The sequence below is a fragment of the Cydia splendana genome, chromosome 6 (genome assembly GCF_910591565.1).
Source record: "Cydia splendana chromosome 6, ilCydSple1.2, whole genome shotgun sequence".
Classification (NCBI taxonomy): Eukaryota; Metazoa; Arthropoda; class Insecta; order Lepidoptera; family Tortricidae; genus Cydia; species Cydia splendana.
Window position 1 is genome coordinate 8,876,004 of NC_085965.1, and position 20,236 is coordinate 8,896,239.

The window sequence follows — 20,236 nt, forward strand, 5'->3', positions numbered from 1 at the left end:
TGTGGGTAAGTTTTTAATGTTGCGCCCTTTTCAGTGTCCATGTAATGTATGATATACCTATAACCTACCTTTATTTGCATACAATAAAGGTCTCTATCTCTATAAACATGCCTTAGTAGGTAGGTACAGTCACCTGCAATTAATAATAATATGTTACTCTTCGAAGGCCGCAAAAATATGTGACACGCTCTTATGGCTCTACAAATAAGATCGTGTCAGATATTTTTGCGGCCTTCGTTGTGTAACATATTATTGCAGGTGACTGTACCTTTTTGTATCATTGAAGACGTGCATAAGGGTGGATTTCAAAATCCTGCGAAAACTTATGGTTAGGTCTTTATAAAAAAAACTAGTAGGTTGTGCGAGTTGCAACTTTTTTATGTGTTTTTAAGAACTATTATCTTCATGTTCCTTCAATTACCATCTCCAATAACTTAATAGTTTTTTTTATATAAAATGTTTTATGTGTCTAAAGTCATCACCGTCTACCGGAAAAATCTGAACCTTTTTGTTTGCAGTGAAAATTATAGCATACCTATCGTACGATTGCGATTTTTCTTTTACTTATATCTTTTCCATGTTGTTGTTTAACACATGAAAAAATATGCAATAATTCCTTCACCGAGAAAGTACATTTAAAAATATTTAAAATTTTGTCACGAATATTCGTCAACACCGTCATGGTAATGTCAATGTGAGCTTATCTCCGTGTATGAACAACGAAATACCGCTAAAGGTCCTTGCCCTATTTTTCACTTTAATATAGAATGCCAAAAATGATTTCACTATAAAGTCACATCATTGAATCGTGAGAAATATTACGAACAAATTTGTAAAACGTAGTTTGTCACAACAGAGCATCATCACCGTTATGCTTTGGTTTAAAAAAGTTACAAATGATATATTAGAAATAATTATTGAAATGAATGGCAAACTACATGAAGTTTATTGTGTAGCATAGACATTAACTACTATTATTCGTATTCTAGAAATAAAAACAAGAAACTCTCAAATCGTCAATACCATACCCAACATCACCGGGAAAAAATGACGACCGGTGATGATTTCATGTGTATGGTGATGACGATTCTCAGAAACTTTTCTAGTTATTTTGCTATAATTCATTATGAAATTAAGCTGTATGTTTGAAAAACGTTCTCTATGTCTTCTAACACTATATAATGTCTACCTTATAAATGTAGAATAAATGTAGAAGAAGATATGACTATTTCTTTCACACTAGAGGATGGTTAGTTTTTAAATAACATTTTGACTGAAGTAGGCAAAATTTAGGTCACTTAGAACTTAGAACATACAAATGTTTATTTTTTATTATCTAATAATGTAAATCGTGCAACTTAGAGTCTGTAATTGCATGTTAGTCGTGTTAAAACAAAGTATTTAAACAAGCAACATATATTAAGTTTTAAGCGACCATAGGCTACGGTAGTGGCTCACTATCGTGATGGCCTTATGTTTTTTGATAATATTATATTAATTGATGTATATAATTACAGCAATTGATAATTATACCATTGGGTAGTCACCGGACCCAATACCTAACATTTTGTAATTTATGACATGCATTACAAGTAGGGGTCTTGCAACTTATAAAACACTGATTATACATTAATGTTTAGCTATTAAACAACATATATATGGATTTAAATCATTATATGTAGCTATTTTTAAAGTTAATTTATAAAACAACAAAAATACAAACTTATGCAATGAATCACATTATCAAAAAAAAAGTAATATATCATAAAAATTAAGCTCACTGGTAAGCCAGCAATTTTATAATATGATATAAATACCAAGTTATGCAGTAGATAAAAGAAGATGCGGGTTTAAACTGATAATAAGAGTACAATATTGTTAATATGATTTAACATTGAAAAAACCCAAAAAAATAAATGAATACATAAATTGCCTATTTCGGAAATTAAATTATTTAAAATTATACAATAAAAATACTTGTTATATATTTATTTACATGAATAAAATGTATTTTTTATAATTTTCTAAAAATAATTTATGTAGCTAGTTTTATGTTCAAAAACATGTTATTTGTAATGTTTATTAAAGTTCTAAAGCCTTACAATTAAAAACAGTTTTTGTTTTTTTAATACGTTTTTAATACATATATAAATTAGTTCCCAAATCGTCATTACCGTACATGCAGTGTCATTACCGTCTATAAAAGAGTCATTACCATACCATGATTGTCATCACCATCATGCGTTTTTATTTTTCGAAAGCGATAACTTCAAATATAAGCCACAAATGATTGTATAAATTCCATAAATATCCTCAATATACAGCCCCCTATTACTTTACCCAGCTAGAATCGTGTTAAATTAAACATTAAAAAAAAAAATTTTTGTACGGTGAAATTTTTTGTGATGAAATCCGCCCATAAGTGCAATTCACGGGGAGCATATTGTCAATATTCGGGACTGGCGCGGGCGGCACCGTTCCGCTCGCCGCGCAAGGGTGGAAACAGCGGGAACTGTATGACAGGTGATATTCTAATCGCTAGGGCGAGACGAACGGTTAAGTTCGAACCACTTGACACCGCCCATGACGACATCGAAACGTTAGTCTTTATATTTTTATTATTTCAAATAATTTCGGAATATCCTAATTTTGCACAAACTTAATGGCAGTAAGAATGCATTCATAATTTGATCCCTATCTCTAGCTGTATAAGATCCATAGGTACAGTCGCCATCAGATATATCGGAGCGGCCAAGGTGTTCACAATATCTGAACACGCGCTCTAACGCCCTGACAATAGAGGCGTGTTCCGATATTTGTGAGCACCTTGGCCGCTCCGATATATCTGATGGCGACTGTACTTGACATTAGCACTTGGCATAAAAACGTAGCGTAGTTAGACTATAGTTCAAGTATAGCGCAGCCGCTCCACAAACTGTCACTACTTAAAGTCTAAGGAAAGGACGAAGTAGGCATTATTATGTACTTACCTACCTTTTGCACAAGTAGCGTCTATGACACGTTCAATTGTTCAAGTGTTAACTTTAAAAACGGCGCCGGCAACTGTCATCCATGTCATCCCATAACCGGATGTCAAATTTTTCAGTGAAACTTTCATAAGAATAAGGCCGACCTCTTTAGTTCTGATCACATTAATTAATTAAGCTCCGAGTTAGCTCTTTAATTGATTGTCAATTAATTACGAAAGTCCTGCGTGCTGCCTGCGTGCCATAGGTACTGGATCACGTGACATATTGACGTGTTTGACAGTTTATGCCAATGTCATAAATAATTCCAGCCAGCAATAATAATTAGGAAAGATTAAAGAGGTTGAATATTAAGTACTTATTTTCACCTCTTTTACATAAGGCGCGCGAAACTTGACACCTACAGGGTGACCAATATTTAGCAAAATTAGATTAGATACATACACAATCCGAATCTCTAGATCACTGATTCTCCAAGCGTTCGACTCGCAAATGGTGAATAAGTACCTACTTATTACGCAATGAGGCCGAAGGGTGTAAAGAGCGGGAAAAATGTAAAGACGCGCGACCATGCTGCGCAACTGGAGGGATGTTTACGAAGTCAACAATTGACTATAGGCAAAGGTAGTCACCGGTTGACAGGTTATAGGGGGAGATTTTTGATATTTTTAAGTGTCTGCCTGTATCAATGTTTACCTATCCTATCCCCCAGTTGTTTTAAACGTAATAGGATTTGTAGGTAACTCCACCTACTATATCGCGGTCAGTGGGGTCCTAAGTATTTCAATATTTTTAACTTGTTGAAGTTGTTGATATTACGTAGTTAAATTTGAGTTTGTAAACGAATACTTATATTGCGATCCGTAGAATTTATTTAAATTGTTTCGTTTAATGTCAGCAACGATACTAGTACAACGAGATACATAGTACGCAGTGAAAGTGTTATTTAAAGTAGGTACGTCATAATACCGTAACTTATACTCTGTATCTTTAGGTATTTCAATAAAAGTAAACAATATCTACCCTCAAATGGCTCCTTAAGCCAGTTGACGGTAGTTGAAAACATTACATGATCAAATAATGTAGGTAGGTTAAACTCAGGTCGTTCAGTGACTAATCCAGGCGGTTTTGTATTTGGTTGGTTAACCAATAAATGTTATAACTACCCGAAAATGTACAAATTGTTTGTTTACTTTTTTTTAATACCTAAAGATACAGACATAACTAGTAGGGGATCTGTGCAGAGACCTAAGTACCTATATATATTTACATATGTATAAACTATCCAGCGTTAGTTATCAGGGGGCCTACCCGAGATGACAATCGTTTGCGCCGTAGCAAGTGAAACACCTCTCTCTCTCTATGGCATTAATATGCTAGAGTTAGACCAAGAAAAGTCTGCAGTGATTTTGATAACCTAAATATATTTATACATCATAATTTCATAGATGTTTGACGTTTAAAATAACACTCGCACTGCGTGGGCTATCAAAATCGCCGCAGACTTTTCTTGGTCTAACTCTAGAGCGACATTGCCGTCCTTATTTAAGTTATGAAATTACAATGTCTTGTCTATTGGATCATGAAATAGCTACTTAAAAATCCCACCGTTACGGAACCAAATAAAATATCTACTGCCAAACGTTTTTGAAGTACTCACACATGTCGCACCACCTGTCTAGCTAGTCTAGCGGATCATTGGGGTAGCAATTTGTATTGTTTTATTGGCTAGAGGGTTCGGGGTCTGATGTTTGCCTACCTTATGGGTACACACTTAAGGGTGATTTTCTTCCCCTAGTTTTCTGTCCTACTTAGTGTCATTTATCAAATGGTTTATAAAGGTAAGGTGCATGTTAGATTTTCGGTGGACGAATTTATAGGAATATCCATGTAGAAAGAAACTAAGGAATATGTGATGTTACAATGTGATAAGAAAAACAAATATATTTTTATATAATAAAAAATATATTTAAAAATATCAAATGCGAACGTTTTACTTACTCTACAAAAAATATAAAGCTAAAAATTCGTATTACACGTTATGGCAAAAATTCTGACTCGAGCGACCAATTTTTTTATTAGAAATTACTAAAACTGTAAACAAATCCCTTAAAACAAGCTTTACATTTTAGTTTTTATTTACTTTCAATAACTGGCCACCTTATACTAAAATGAATTCTATTAATAGGTGCATAGAATTAATTTTTAGTTTAGGGCGGCGAGTTACTAAAAGTGGCCAGTTACTGGCGAATTACCCTATATTCCAAATTTCCGTCCATTATACAAACAGTTGATTTTTGGAATAAAAAGTATCCTACAATTAAATTTAATTCTTATCATCTGGGTTTAAATTTAATTGTTTAGATGTAATGTACGCATTGTAATGTTGAATTATATATGCAAATAGGATTGTCTACATTTTTAGTAATTTCCATAGGAGGACAGCTGCTATATCCGTAATCTAAGTTCCAAGGTCCAGTCTAGGGTAAATGCTCCAGTAGCCAGCTAGCACTGTTGATGAGTTGGTCCATCTCGTGCGGCAGCGACGATAGCGAGTGGTTATCGTCGTACATGTATACTCTGGGAACAAATAACTATAAATCAGAATTAAGTAGAATGAGAACAGTATATAGAGGTATTTCTACAGGCGGGTACCCCTTTTTCTGTCTGCATCAACCTATTTTTTTTACAGAAATAAAAGTTACATTCAAAACATTACGTTACATTCTGGGGATTTATTTCATTCAAATTGCGTCAGTTTTTGCGCAACTTTGAACAAATTTAAAGTTTAAATTAGAGTGCTAAGGTTGAAATTATCCTTTAGTTCGTTTTCATAATTACGATTTCGTAATTGGCTACGTAAGTGGAATTATTTTTCGCTGTTTCATAATTAATTATCAAAGAAGAATTTATTTGCTGTTTTCGTAACCGAGTTTCGTGGTTAACTACGAAATAAGATTTTTTTTCCGTGTTCGTAGTGAATTGGCTACGAAACGTGAATTATATTTCACTGCTTGGTCATTAATTATCAAACAAGAATTTAATTACTGTTTTAGTAATCGGGTTTCGTAGGTAACTCCGATGTAAGATTTTTTTGTGATTAGGTACCTACCTAGCTAGTGAGTTGGCTACGAAAAGGGAATTATTTGTGGCTGTTTCGTACTCAATTATCAATTTTATAGTAAAAATTAGAGATGCAACGGATAGTTGTTTGGCCGGATACCAGATATTCGGCCTGACCATCGGCCGAATATTCGGTATCCGGCCGCCGTATATTCGGCCGGCGGAACTATACCTACATTTCGGTTTTTCAGGTGCGCATTGTGTAGGTTTGACCTGTTTCCTAGTGAACGTTCGCGCGGACACATTTATAGGTTCGAAATGAGTGCGCGTGTAAGTCAGTGGAATGTTTAAATTGTTTTAAAACAATAAACAAGGACGATTATGACCGTGACTGTTTCTTAAATCCAATTTGCTTACTCCGAAATCAAGCAATGTTACTATCCGGTATCCGGCCGGATAGTAGGACATTATCCGGTATCCGGCCAGATATTAAAATATTGGCCGGATAGGCCGGATACCGGATAGTAACCGAATATCCGGTGCATCTCTAGTAAAAATTGTTTCAACACATGTTATACGTATACCTATATTAACAACGACCTTCCTATGTTTCACATTGTTCATATAATGCTTTTAGTTTTTTAGTAAAATGAATTACCTGAATATATCTGATATTCTGCCCCAAGAATCGCCACAATTGGGGAAACCCATGTTAAGCAGTGAACGTCTATTTGTTGATATGATGATTATGAGACTGCTATTATGATACTATCTGACTTAGAGTTTTTTTACTAAACTTTGGTTGGATAAGAATAAATCCTTAGAGAAAATAAAAAGATTCATATTGGAAATCATCGACTTTAATACATATTATCTATATGGAACAAAAGCTCATTGTTAAAATGGAGTAACAATAAATTAAATACAACATCACCTTTTAAACAAAAAATATATTTTGCACTTAAAGAGACAATACTCCATTCATTCTATATATTGTATATATGTAAGTATAAATATATATTATGTATATTGTATATTTATTTGTGTATTAGGTTTTGTTGTAATACTAATATAAGTAGTATGTAATATGTGTGTTTGTGTTTAATAGTCTCCATATTTCGCTCCGTGCACTACCTGTTGACTTTTGTTTGAGTTCTATATTTCCTGCTACCCAAAGGTTGTCTGGAAGAGATCGCTTTTTAGCGATAAGACCGCCTGTTGTTACCGGGTTCTATTTTTCCGTTAAAATTTCTTTGTAGTTTTACATGTATGTAAAATGTATAATTATTGGTGCAATAAAGAATATTTACTTACTTCTTAGGCTAATACATAAATGGAGCAATAATCTCCACACAGTGACCGGCCGTAATTTTGTTGTCAACTAACTCTGCTACGGTCTTTTTGATCTCTTGATCGATTTCTTGATAATTTCTATTTGATTTTATTGCAAGTTTATAATTACGTAGTAGATTAGTCCAATAAATTCTTGCTTAATAATTAATTATGAAAGATAAAAAAACTAATGAGTTTCGTAATTAACTACGGACGAAGAAAAAGTACTCGATTACAAAAACAGAAAATAAATTCTTCTTTGATAATTAATTATGAAACAGCGAAAAATAATTCCACTTACGTAGCCAATTACGAAATCGTAATTATGAAAACGAACTAAAGGGAAATTATGTTAACATAGGTATGTAGCTTTGCTTGAAAGCTTACGGCGTAAGGAAATGCAACTAGGTATCTTTCTTGTTTCCTCGAGGTTTTTCTTAGTAGCCTTGAACGAGTGAAAAAGCTGATGACACTAAGTCTTATGGCGTTATTCATAAACGCGTTACTGCCCTGAATTAGCTATGAATCGTTTGTCTTTATCTGTCTTTTTGACTTATGTATGTGTAAGAAAGGGATAAAACATAATTAAATTAAATCAGGCCCGTAAAGTTTTATGAATAAGGGCTTGTGCACAAATCACGCGAGGTTCGAGAGGGGGGGGTGGGGGTCACGAAAAAATCACGACAGATCACGTTGGGGGAGGGGGGGTATAAGGGAGACCTCACGTGTATTTTTCTACAGTGAACGAAACTAAGAAAAAATACCTACCACATGAGTAGATACTTTTTGTCCGTTTCGTTAAACATAAATATTCACTCCGCACTTCAAAATAGCGAGTCTATTTTACGAAATTTTGGAGCGCGTGGCCTTGACCGGTCTGATAGAAAATTTCAAAAAAATACACGTGAGGTTATGTGGGGGAGGGTAGCCAAAAACCTCACCAAATATCACTTAGGGGGAGGGGGGGCTCAAAAAGTAGCCGAAAACCGTGATTTGTGCACAACCCCTAAGGGGGTTAGAAAACAAAAAAAATCTCACCTGGTCTCAACCCCATTAGCCTTCAGCCTCCTAGCCATCTCGAGCCCCTGATAATGCGGGACCCTCTTGTCTCCCTTCCCCAACATGAAAGCCGTGGGGGCTTTAACTTTATGCACGTGGACCAGCGGCGAACAGCGCCTCATGGTTAGCAGTTCGTCTTCGGAGGGCTTGCCTTTCTCGGTGAAGGGGAATCCGGCTTCTACTGCGCACCTGGATTTTAAAAAACCGGCCAATGTGAGTAGGACTCGCGCACGAAGGGTTCCGTACCATTACGCAAAAAAACGGCAAAAAAATCACGTATGTATGGGAGCCCCATTTAAATATTTATTTTATTCTGTTTTTAGTATTTGTTGTTTTGCCGCTATGGCAACAAAAATACATCATCTGTGAAAATTTCGACTGCCTAGCTATCACGGTTCATGAGATACAGCCTGGTGACAGACAGACGGACAGACAGACGGATGGACAGTGGAGTCTTAGTAATAGGGTAAGTACCCTTTGGGTACGGATCCCTAAAAAGGGGGTTATAGTTCGTGTCACCCACGATGACGCGCAGATTAGTCAAATCTAACCTTTAATAACGTGACATTACGAGTAAAGGCACGCGTCATCGTGAATGACACGATCTATAACAAGCCGAATTAAAGAAAATTGAATGCGGTTAGGCTTTGCAAACAATTTAAATGTAGCTTTCCAAATTAAAATCTACCTTATGTAGTTGTAATAAGGTAATAATTTGTACGAGAAATCACAAATATAGCCTATGTCACACCGAGAAATTAAACGAATTTAATGATAGTTCATAAGTACATAGATGTTCTTGACAATAGATGTTCCGACGACCTTAAAGTCTAATGCTCAACAATTTTCAGCTAATATACCGAGTAGATTAACCGAAACTCTATTTTCAACTCCATCTGCTTTTAATATTAGTTGTAAATTGTTGTTCAATATAATTTTCGTGAGTCTCGACACTAGAGAATTCTAATAATTCCGCTACTCGCTGCTACTGCGAAAATAATAGTCGTTTTGGTACCAAAACTGATGTATGGAGTGAGCACTCTCATACAAAATAATCACTATAGATCCTACCGACTGCGCCAAATTATATGAACACACAGATAGCCTTAAAGTTGCATGGCCACTTTATGAATTAAGTCATTCGTATTGTGGCAATGCAATTTTGCAGCCCACTGTACTAAGTTACCTACATACTGTAAACCCAATATGCTTCACCGCCACTCACCCATCAGAATTATCAGCATAATGCCCCTTCGTAGCCATATCTATTAAAGGATTCCTCATCACCACACTCCTAAATATCTCCGGCCACCGCCCAGCCAAATGGGCCACCAGGAATCCCCCATAGCTTCCTCCGAGCAGAGAAACGTTGTCTATGTTCCCCTCTAGCACTTCGGAGAGAGCGAGAAAGCAGTCGTCGACGTCGATCCGACCGGCGTTGGAGAGTAAGAAGCGGACACTGGCGTCGCCGTGGCCGGTCGAACCTCGGTAGTTTATGCGGAGTGAGGCAAAACCTATGGGATGATATACTCGTAGTAGTCGCTTTTTTGATTTTTAGATGTTGGAGATGTCAAAACAATCATATATGACGTTTTGAAATTGTCCTTTTCTGATAAGACTAGTACATTTTTGGTTGTAATGAATGAGTAGGAAGATTTTCTCTAAACAAACCTAAAGGATTAGAAGACAGATTTAAGACCTGACAGCAACGCAGACGGTATCACGTGACGGATTAACAATAAAGTTTGTGGCTTGGAGAGCAAAACATAGAAGACGCACCGTCGAACTAACTAAAATCAAATCACAGTTCTACTTCAAGAAAACGATCGAATTGAAACTAGTTTTACATAGGAAGCACTTGCGAAGCACGGTGTTTAACCTTTTCGATGCCGGGTCAAACACAAAAGCTGTCACTCGGACGCTACGTCACCGAAATGTCAAAACTGAAATTGACCCTTATGCACATGCACGTAGGTCTATGTTGCTCTGTTGTCTGTGACGGATTAATCCGGCGTTGGACCTACGGTGCGGATATATCCGTCATTGGCGCCCAAACCGTTAAAGCTCCTGATTTTTTATTACTATATCGACGCAGTGTTGACTTTACCTAAAATAATCACAGTCAAAAGTCTATGAACTCACCAGTCAGGTATATCACTAGAGTTGAACATGCTAGCGACATCTATAACCGGGTTCCGACTAACAGCAGCATAGTAAGTCTCCGGATACTGCCCACTCAGATGTGCCACTAGGAACCCTCCATGCGAACCACCCGCTAAACATATTTTCTTAGCGTCGACGTTTAACTTAGTAAAGGCGTCGTAAGTGGCTAACTTACGGTAAACTATTGAGCAGATTACTACAAACTCAGTGTCGCTTTATGTGAGACACATAAACTTAAATGGACGCAGCATTGATGATATCACACCTGAAAGAATTATTTGTAAAGGTGACAATGGCCTATGAACTCACCAGTCAGGTATATCACTAGAGTTGAACATGCTAGCGACATCTATAACCGGGTTCCGACTAACAACAGCATAGTAAGTCTCCGGATACTGCCCACTCAAATGCGCCACTAGGAACCCCCCGTGTGAACCACCCGCTAAACATATTTTCTTAGCGTCGACGTTGAACTTAGTAATGGCGTCGTCTGTTGCGAGCTTGCAGTCAAGTACGTCGGCCGTGCCGACACGTTTGGGCAGGAAGGTCACGCTCTGTTCGCCCGAGCCCACGGAGCCGCGGTAGTTTATCAGGAGCACCGCGAATCCTGGAACAGGGTATATGCATTGTAATAGTGCATCAGAAAATTTTGACAAATTGTAGGATTCATGGGTTTCTGCGAGGGTTTTTAAATGTGGCTTTTATTTATAAAATTAACCAACATTTCCTATACATGCATTATATAGGTATTTAGATAAAAAAATATAAAATATTTTTTTTCGTGACGATCACAAAACATGTACAATTGTGCAGACAACAACAGCAAGGAAAGAAGAAATCAATAAGTGTGCATCACGAAACGTATTTAAACACGAAAACATAAATTTAAAGCGTGCATATACCCTATTTGGATAAGCGACACAATAAGCGGCCTATTCATTTAATTTATAACCGAAACCATATTACTTTATGCCGAAACAGAAAAACAACCAATAGGAGATTAAATAGGTAAAATAATAAATAGTATAATACTTAGTTACCGAAACGAAAGTCTTATCAGAAAAGGACAACATTTAATATAAGGTTAGATTCCGCCTTAGTTAAATCTGTAGCAGTCATAATAAATGTCAAAAATAAAAGATGAAGATTTTTACTGTTAACTTAGACGGGCTAGAGTTAGACCAAGAAAAGTCTGTAGCGATTTTGATAGCCCACGCAGTGCAAGTGTTATTTATACGTCATACTTTCATAGAATTTAGACATTAAAAATAACACTTGCACTGCATGGGCTATGAAAATCGCTGCAGACTCTTCTTGGTCTAACTCTATAGGGGCTGTCCATAAATTACGTCATCGATTTTTGACCCCCCCCCCCCTATAATCATCCAAAAATCATGCTTAAATGACCCCATTTCCTCCTACTTCATGCTACCGTCATCCGATGTCCAGACCCCCCCCCCCCCTAATTTGAAATGACGTAATTTATGAATAGCCCCATAGGTCCAAATAAAAAAAAATTACAAAGTATAACTGACTAAAGAGTATTCAAGCAAATTCTAATCAGGTTAATTTAAAAATTACTGGATATTTTGTGGTGATGATCGAGTTAGACCGTGAAAAGTCTGCAGCGATTTTGATAGCGCCGCGCAGTGCAAGTGTTATTTATACGTCGTACTTTTCTTGGTCTAACTCTACACAAGGGCAACGTTTGCTTTTCTGGGTGAATCAACTTTTTCTTGTCAGTAGTTGCCATGGTTACGGTCTCCTGGGTCACTTAAAATACTAGTTATTTCGTATTTAAATGAACCAAACTTGAATGTTCTGGTAGTTATAAGGTCTTTCCATAACGGGACATCTACCAAGAACGTTTGTAGAACATGGTAAAGTCACCAGCGATAATATGTTACACAACGAAGGCCGCAAAAATATCTGACACGATCTTGTTTGTAGAGCCATAAGAGCGTGTCACATATTTTTGCGGCCTTCGAAGAGGCACATATTATTGCAGGTGACTGTACAGCAGTTCTTCTAAGAAACTATGCTACTATTGTCTCCTGGCTGATGGGACAGAATAACAACTATTGATCGACTCTTCTACATTCGTATCACCCCATTGTACCATCGCCCACACTGTTAACTGTACATCGGTGGTCCTTATGCCTTTTGTAATAAGGTCCACCCATGTACAGTGGAGAGTTGCTGTTTGTACAACAGAGGGGCTACCGCGAAAACCGAAATTCGCAAATTGCGGGGACCTTTCTCTTTTACTCCAATGAAGGCGTAATAAGAGTGACAGAGAAAGATGCCCGCAATTTGCGAACTTTGATTTTCGCGGTTATAGCCCAGGCTAGCAACTTACCCAACATGTTGAAGAGGGCCGCCTCCAACGAGTACGAATTAACGAAGGCGGAGTGCGGGCCACCGTGGGGCCAAACTATCAATGGCAGTTTGTCGGATGACTTCGGTGCGAGGTACAGCGAGGAAAATGTCTCTGCAAGGAAATACTTAGTTATTTTGAATTAAGGCCAGTACAGACACACTGCAAAGCGACTGCAACTTGTATGGGAACTGCACGCCGACGTTGCAGTTGGCATGCAGTTGGCGTGCAGTTCCCATACAATTTGCAGCCCGTCTGTATAGGCCCTTAAGTGTAGAAAGTAACAAATTCCAAACGAGTGCCGAGAGTTTAAAACACGAGCGAAAGCGATAAACGAAAAAACGAAATTTCAAACAATAAAATTTTCCGGGTTGAACGGAGGACAGTGCCGAATTAACCAATAAGTAAATAGTTGCTGGCATTTAGGGGGCATTCAACACATTCATTGCCACTAAGTGCTACGGGTTACGCTCGTAGCGCGTAGCCACGTTTTCGCCGTATGTAGCGCGTAGTCGCTACAAACAGTGTACCCGACTGTCGGGTTCTTGGCCCTGAATGTGTTAAGCCTCAGAAATCGATTGAATCTAATGGATGACCTCAGGAAGATGGGGCATCATGATCAGAGACCGGAATTTTCGTGTCACTTTTGAATTGTCATAGTTACTTCTCATTTAAGTATCGACTTCCGATACAATATAGAACACAACATAGGGTCGGTTGCACCAAACTGTTCGTATCGTTAAAGAGTTCGCTAAATTTTTATGTATGGAAAGTTTCATAGTAAAGCGCCGGGGGGCGCCGGCTGACGTTGATCAGTCTGTCAAATGTGGTTGGTGCAACTGGCCCTTAATATATTAAAGAAGATTATAAAAGTACGGGTAAACAACAGATGGTCTTATCGCTAAAGAGCGATCTCTTCCAGATAATTTTCAGTGGGTAGTTAATAATTTGAAATAGAGATATGCAATAAAACACAATGAAAAGTTAATAGGTATGTGGCTCTACTTACTGACAGCATCATCCGTGCTCTCGTGCTTATGGCTCAGGTAGCGTATGGTAGAGCTGGCCAGCGATTCTGGGACCTTCACTGCTTCGCTCACGACGTTCCATTTTACCTCCCCTTCCTTCCCAGCGCCAGGCAATTTGCCCACGTATAACTGCAAACATATATTGTGAAAAGGGGCGAGTGTGATAAATATACAAAAATATCTGGGAGCGCGTTTTCCCAAAGATAAGACCTAGACCTAGCGAGATCGATTTCTCGCCCCCGAAAACCGCCATATAGCAAATTTCATCGAAATCGTAAGAGCCGTTGCAGAGATCCCCGAAATACAGAAATAGACAAGAATTGCTCGTTTAAAAGTATTAGATAAGGAAGAATCTACTGGGCTCAGGGAAACGACTTAAGAGCCAACGGGAGTGGTCATTTCTCCATACAAACGTACTCCTCGTTTTCCTCCGTGGTTTTGGAAGCTAGAGCAATGATTTTTTCAACACAGATTAATATTGTCAATATCTGTGTCGGACCGTTTTGCTTTTTTTGATATTTTTGTTTTTAAGGCGCTAGAGCCTTCAAAAATGGCCAAAATGGCCTAATTGACTATGCCGCAATGAGAGGCGTGGCATTCAAAACTGATATCAATTAGCCAAAAAAGCAAAACGGTCCGACACCGATAATTTCATAATCATTTAGATTTCCAAATTTGGTTACGATTGGTTAAGTTTTGGAGGAGGAAACAGGAATACGAAACCTCGATTTTTGAGATTTTTACGCAGGATTTTTCGCCTTGTCCTTATCGCACTACTTTTAGGTGCCGCTTCCGTTAGCGAGACGGGTATATTTACCTAAAATATTTAAAACTTAGCTCCTGTTTCGTCTTAAAATCGTGCAGATAACTCAATTTGCTAGAAAGTAGGTTGCCAAAAAATAATAAGGGCGTAAAGTTGACCTTGCACCTATGCTACCGTAAATAAGATTACATTTACTTTGTAACTCTGTTTTTGTGGAAGTGACTTGTATGTCTTTTCTATCTAAAATTCCCGGTTGCGTCTACATATCAAATTAATATGACAGCCTTAATACGAGATAACTACCTGTTTTATACATGGACCGGCTAATAAAATGTTCTAAATTTAACACATTCAGTGCGTTATTCCGACTATCGGGTATTTTATGATTTCGTTCCCAGGCCGGATAACCCGATAGTCGGGATGGTGGTACTACTGCTTTATATGACGAAATTGTTGTGGCCTGGCGCGGATGTCTTGTTTGGCTGGGTGGCAAATGAAAGTGTTAATAATGAATTTTGATTATCTTTGCTGACTCTATAACGCGTCAGTGGGGGGGGGGGGGGGGGGGAATGTTTACCTGTGCCGGTGTCAGCATATCGGAGAATGACGCAAGGATAACATCATTCTTGACATCCAGCACAGAGAGTGAACCTTGGCGGGAGTCGGGGCTGGATATCTCAGCTATCTTGCCGTTTTCTGAAAATAAAAAACATTGTTGCATTATAAGTATTACACCAAAGAGTAAAGTAAGTATAATATACAGACGTAGAAGTTTTTGTGGCAAAATAAAGTGATTAACAAAATGAAATATCGACATGTCTGTTATCGATGTTGCCTTGACGTTATACATATGTACTTAGATATTTATTAAATTTTATAAGAAGTTAGCTACCGCGAAATACACAACACGTTCGATATCTTCTTCTCTTTTGATATATTGGTAGTTGTCTATTTTTTGGCACTGTATGTGTATACTACAGTTTACGTTTTAATTTGTAAGTAACTATGTGTAATAAAAAAAATATGTACCGCTTTGTAATTGATTTGCATTATTGAAATTTCTCGGTAACTTACCTACAGCAATAAGAAGTTTATGTAACTTTATATATTTTATAAATATGAATGTATGACTTATCGATAACAGATTTATCGATGTTTCATTTTCTCAAACACTCGTTTTTGCCACAAAGACTTCGATGTCTGATAATATATTACACTATCACACTTTTGTATATCAATTTCAAAATGGGCACAAGGAATAACTAAATGTGTACAGTAGAGTCAAATATTGTAGCAGAAAATTGGACACTCTAAGTAGATTCGTGATTCGTTTTGTGATAACAGTAAAATAATTATGAGGCTGACTATGCTTTCATATCATTCTATTTTCTCACAAGGCCTATTTTCCTTTATTTTCTCTATAGTTTGTAAACTATCAAATAAAAACCCTCAAAATACCAACTCACCAATATCAACAGTATAGGTTTTTACGTCACACACGCTGGGCGTGCTAAACACGATCCTGGAACTATCTTTGGTGAAGCAGTTCTTGGGAAGGCCCTGGTTGTACAGCCCGTGGAACGGCTTGCTCTGGGCCGTGGCGATTTCCGTTTGTACTATGTCTATTATTATTGGTGATACTTCGCTCTGAAACAAATACAATATTTAATTTAGAATACCTATAAATATCTGGGACACCGAGCTTTGCTCGGAAAACATATAAAAACTCAAAAATGCGCGTTTTCCTAGATATAAGACTTAGCTAGATCTATTTATCGCCCCCGAAAATCCCCATATAACAAATTTCATCGAAATCGTTAGAGCCGTTTCCGAGATCCCCGAAATATATATATAAATAAATAAATATAAGAATTGCTAGTTTAAAGGTATTAGATAGATAGATAGTGGCTCTGTGATTGCGTGCACCCCCATGACTCCATCATTTCCTAAATTTTCAAAAACAAAATGACGACGATTTTTGTCCAAGCTGAAACGAAGACCTTCCCTCGGTCATCTTCTAAATATCTAGGATCTTACCTGCAAGACTCGGAACCGGTTTTTTCTTCATACAAAAAATACCGGTATTTTGACGTTCTTTGTTGTTCTTTGGTTTATTATTTCTTTATTAATGTGTCAATCTAATAATACGAAGTTGTTACCTAAATAAACACATGATTCAGTCCTACGTAAAGAGAATAAAATAATTAAAAACTAGATATTTTATTCCTTTTTTTTTGCGCCGTTGGTACAGTACGGATGTCTACCGTCTCCAATTCTCCCTCAATTGCTCAAAGGTTAACTGGAAGAGATCCCTTAAAGGGATAAGTTCGCCTTTGTACTAATGACGAATATTATTTTTCCTGTTTTGTTTTGATTTTTGTACAATAAAGTGTTTTACTACTACTATGTACTACTAAAAATATTAGGCTATGGGTTTAAAAAAAACTGGTTCCGAGCCCTGCTTACCTGGCCTTTCCTCTTTATAACCAAAGCGTGGCAAGCGTGGTGCGGGCCGTCGGCCGCGCGCTGAAGCCAGACCAAGTCGCCGTTTGGCCTGAAACGTGGGGAGCGCACCGCTTTACTCTCTGCAGACAGTTTAGCTAAAATAAAAGTGGAATATCAATAAACTATTTATTACAGATAGTAATACGGTCACAAATGAAACGTTATAGCTTTGGCTGCTCTAGTTAACCGTCACCCTTATTACGTAGGCAATATGGTTCAATGAAAAGTATCAAGCCAAACAGAGAAAAATATTAAATTTTTGCCATCCTTTACAGTTTATACCTTCAGTAAACTAGTGGCTCTGTGAGCTGTAGACCTCGCGAGCAGAGCTTGAAATAACATGGTGCTAAGAGCTTTAAATACACCGTGTTTTTTTTTATTTCCGTTAATTTCAAGGGTGCATTCCTGAGCTTAAATCAAGTAACTTTCTCAAAGACACCGATGTTCTAATTAAGTCCATTTCGGAGATAATCCATAATTTATTTTTTTACTATAAGGCCTCTACAAGCGTGTACACTTGCCTTAGGGCCGGCTTACATATTGATTAGTGTTTAGAATGAGTTCATACATTTGCTACTAAACTTAAGTACAATCTCGGTCGATTGATGTACGAAATGACATTGATATGTCACAGATTTCAATTGTTTGGTTGAGTTAAATGTAATGCCCGTGTTACAACAACGCTATATGCTACATTTAATTACTTTTTAAACAAAAAAAAAAACAAAAAAGAAAACAAAAAAAATTTTTTTTTTGAAAATTAACTATGCCATTTAGTTCTTATAAACGTACTTAACTATACCCCGAAGTTAACGGAATTCAATAAAAACACGGTGTATAGTAAATTAAAGAAAAACAATACGAAATTTATGTGTAAAAAAATACAAAAAGTTATAATATCCCAGCATACAATTACTGGGGATCGAACCCAGACCCTCTGTGCAAACAGACAAAGCGAACGTTTACAAACTGAGCCAAATAGTTCTTAGATGGGTTGACGAAATTTAGCTACTCCTTCTCAAATTAAAATTAGTTAAAGTTAAATATCTAAATACCGCCTAAACCAGCGATATTTTTTTTCTGCATTTTTTGCGATTAACTCTGTAAACATGTTTCAAAAAGAAAAAAGTCTTATGATATCGATACGACTATTTGTTTAGGCGCCAGGTATCACGACTCCGCCATTTTTAAAAATTTCCAAAAACCGAATTGACAAAAAAAAATTATTTAGTCATAAAATTCGGTCACAAAATTTCACGAGAATCGGTTAAGAATTGCGACCTGTAGAGGAGAACATCCGGACATACGAAAGCAAAATGCCCGAGTCAAAACGTAGACCTTCGCTTCGCTTCGGTCAAATACGCCAGTAAAGTTAGTACCATAGGATATTTGGCTGTATTTAAAATAAATTACTTCACACCATGCATGAAATAAAGCACCAGGTAATAATTAGTAAAACATAGATAGCAGTTATTTTTAAACACAATATCTATTTAATAAATCGGATAGAAATATAAAAAGTAAGCGAGTTGTCAGTGACGTGACGTCACTGACGTCACTGTGTGACTGAATGTTTCATATAAATTCCATATTAGCAAATGGTTTTGACAGTTATAAAAAAGAAACTGATTTGACTAGTAGGAGAATACCCTATTGTCGATACTTACTGAGCTGGCCATCCAAGGTCAAGTCGAAGATGAAACTAGGTCGGTTGGTGCAGAAGATGAGGCCGAGACGCCGAGGCTCCGTCTCCCAAGCCACGCCCACGACGCTCTTGCCATCTGGCGCGAAGCGTACCTTCAAACGTAACACATTTATAAATATTGTTTCGGTTGAGGAGGTAAGGAGTGCAACGGTGGAATTACAGTAGAATAATTAGGATAGAAAGTAGACACTTAACTATCTAGCATTTAGAGGATAGCCGACACTACAAGCATTTCAAGGATTGCTACTAAGGAAGCTTGGAAGGGTGCCACTGTGACCGGTTGACCTAGAAGTTGCTAGAGTAGTAGTAGTAGAGTCACTTTCGAATGTTAAAACGCGCCGGTTCGAAACTTGGTGGCTTTGGGCACTTTTAATTTAATATTTCACATCTAGTTAAGTTGAAATAACCTTCAACCTTGGTTGCTTTTCGATGAAGAAAAACATCATGATGATATTGATGATGCCATCACGCTCCGCGATTTTTGCGCCATTTAGGGTCCTAGCTAAATTGGTTGTTCAATACAATGCAATAGAATGTCCAATTTAGCAAGAACCCTAAATAGCAAAACAATACTGTGTGGTGTGTACATGTGTGTGAAATCCCTAATTCGCATAGAGCCAGCGTTCACCCTCCTGTGCACTGAGCCACTGAGCTCTGAAAGAATGGCCGTGCCCTCACTTCACACTGTATGTCGGTTGGTGATGAAACTTCAAAATGTTAAAACAAAATTCAACATGTGATATAACTTTATTACCTGTCCTGGACAACAACTTTCAGGCAGCCCCTCCAAAACGCTGAAGGCTTCAGACTCGATCTTACACACCACGACCACGGAGAGGTGCTTGCCGACCAACTGCTCGCCCCAGTCTTGTCTGTACACATACTCTTCACCCTGAAAAACAAACCAAAATTATGTTATCTAGCATTAGGAACCGCATAATCGTATTTCTCAGTCCAGTATTTATCGTTGCTGATCGGTTGACAATACGCCTGATCAAATGTAACGTAACGTTATGATCGAGTTCAAATCTTACTAAAAGTGTAAGTACCTATTTCAATGGAGAGTCACTAAACTGGGACAATACACTTTAAGTATAGACATGCTGTTATCTATCCCCGTTTCGTACAATAGTGTTTATTATTTTTACTTACGAAACTAGCAGATCAAGTCGTGGTTGCCCAGCCTACACATACCTACAGTGTTGAGAGAGGTTCCTGTGTTATTCCCCTAAAACGTTATGTTATGAATTAGGT

At 37.4% G+C, this 20,236-nt stretch overlaps 1 protein-coding gene across 2 annotated transcripts in view; it reads right to left on the minus strand.

The window, feature by feature from the left end:
• Positions 1-5,002: 5,002 nt before the first annotated feature.
• The window catches only part of LOC134791287 (acylamino-acid-releasing enzyme-like), a 28,337-nt gene continuing 13,103 nt past the window's right edge, over positions 5,003-20,236 (minus strand). The window contains exons 5-14 of one of the 2 annotated variants that reach the window (XM_063762284.1): positions 19,737-19,874; positions 18,945-19,074; positions 17,239-17,372; positions 16,239-16,419; positions 15,350-15,468; positions 13,991-14,138; positions 12,964-13,095; positions 9,667-9,955; positions 8,421-8,630; positions 5,003-5,567 (exon numbers count right to left, since the gene is read on the minus strand). In XM_063762284.1, coding sequence (XP_063618354.1) covers positions 5,468-5,567; positions 8,421-8,630; positions 9,667-9,955; positions 12,964-13,095; positions 13,991-14,138; positions 15,350-15,468; positions 16,239-16,419; positions 17,239-17,372; positions 18,945-19,074; positions 19,737-19,874 — 1,581 coding nt within the window. In that variant the 3' untranslated portion in view covers positions 5,003-5,467. Of the gene's footprint in view, positions 5,568-8,420; positions 8,631-9,666; positions 9,956-10,913; positions 11,212-12,963; positions 13,096-13,990; positions 14,139-15,349; positions 15,469-16,238; positions 16,420-17,238; positions 17,373-18,944; positions 19,075-19,736; positions 19,875-20,236 lie in introns of both variants that reach the window. The other variant, XM_063762283.1, reaches the window with a different exon arrangement.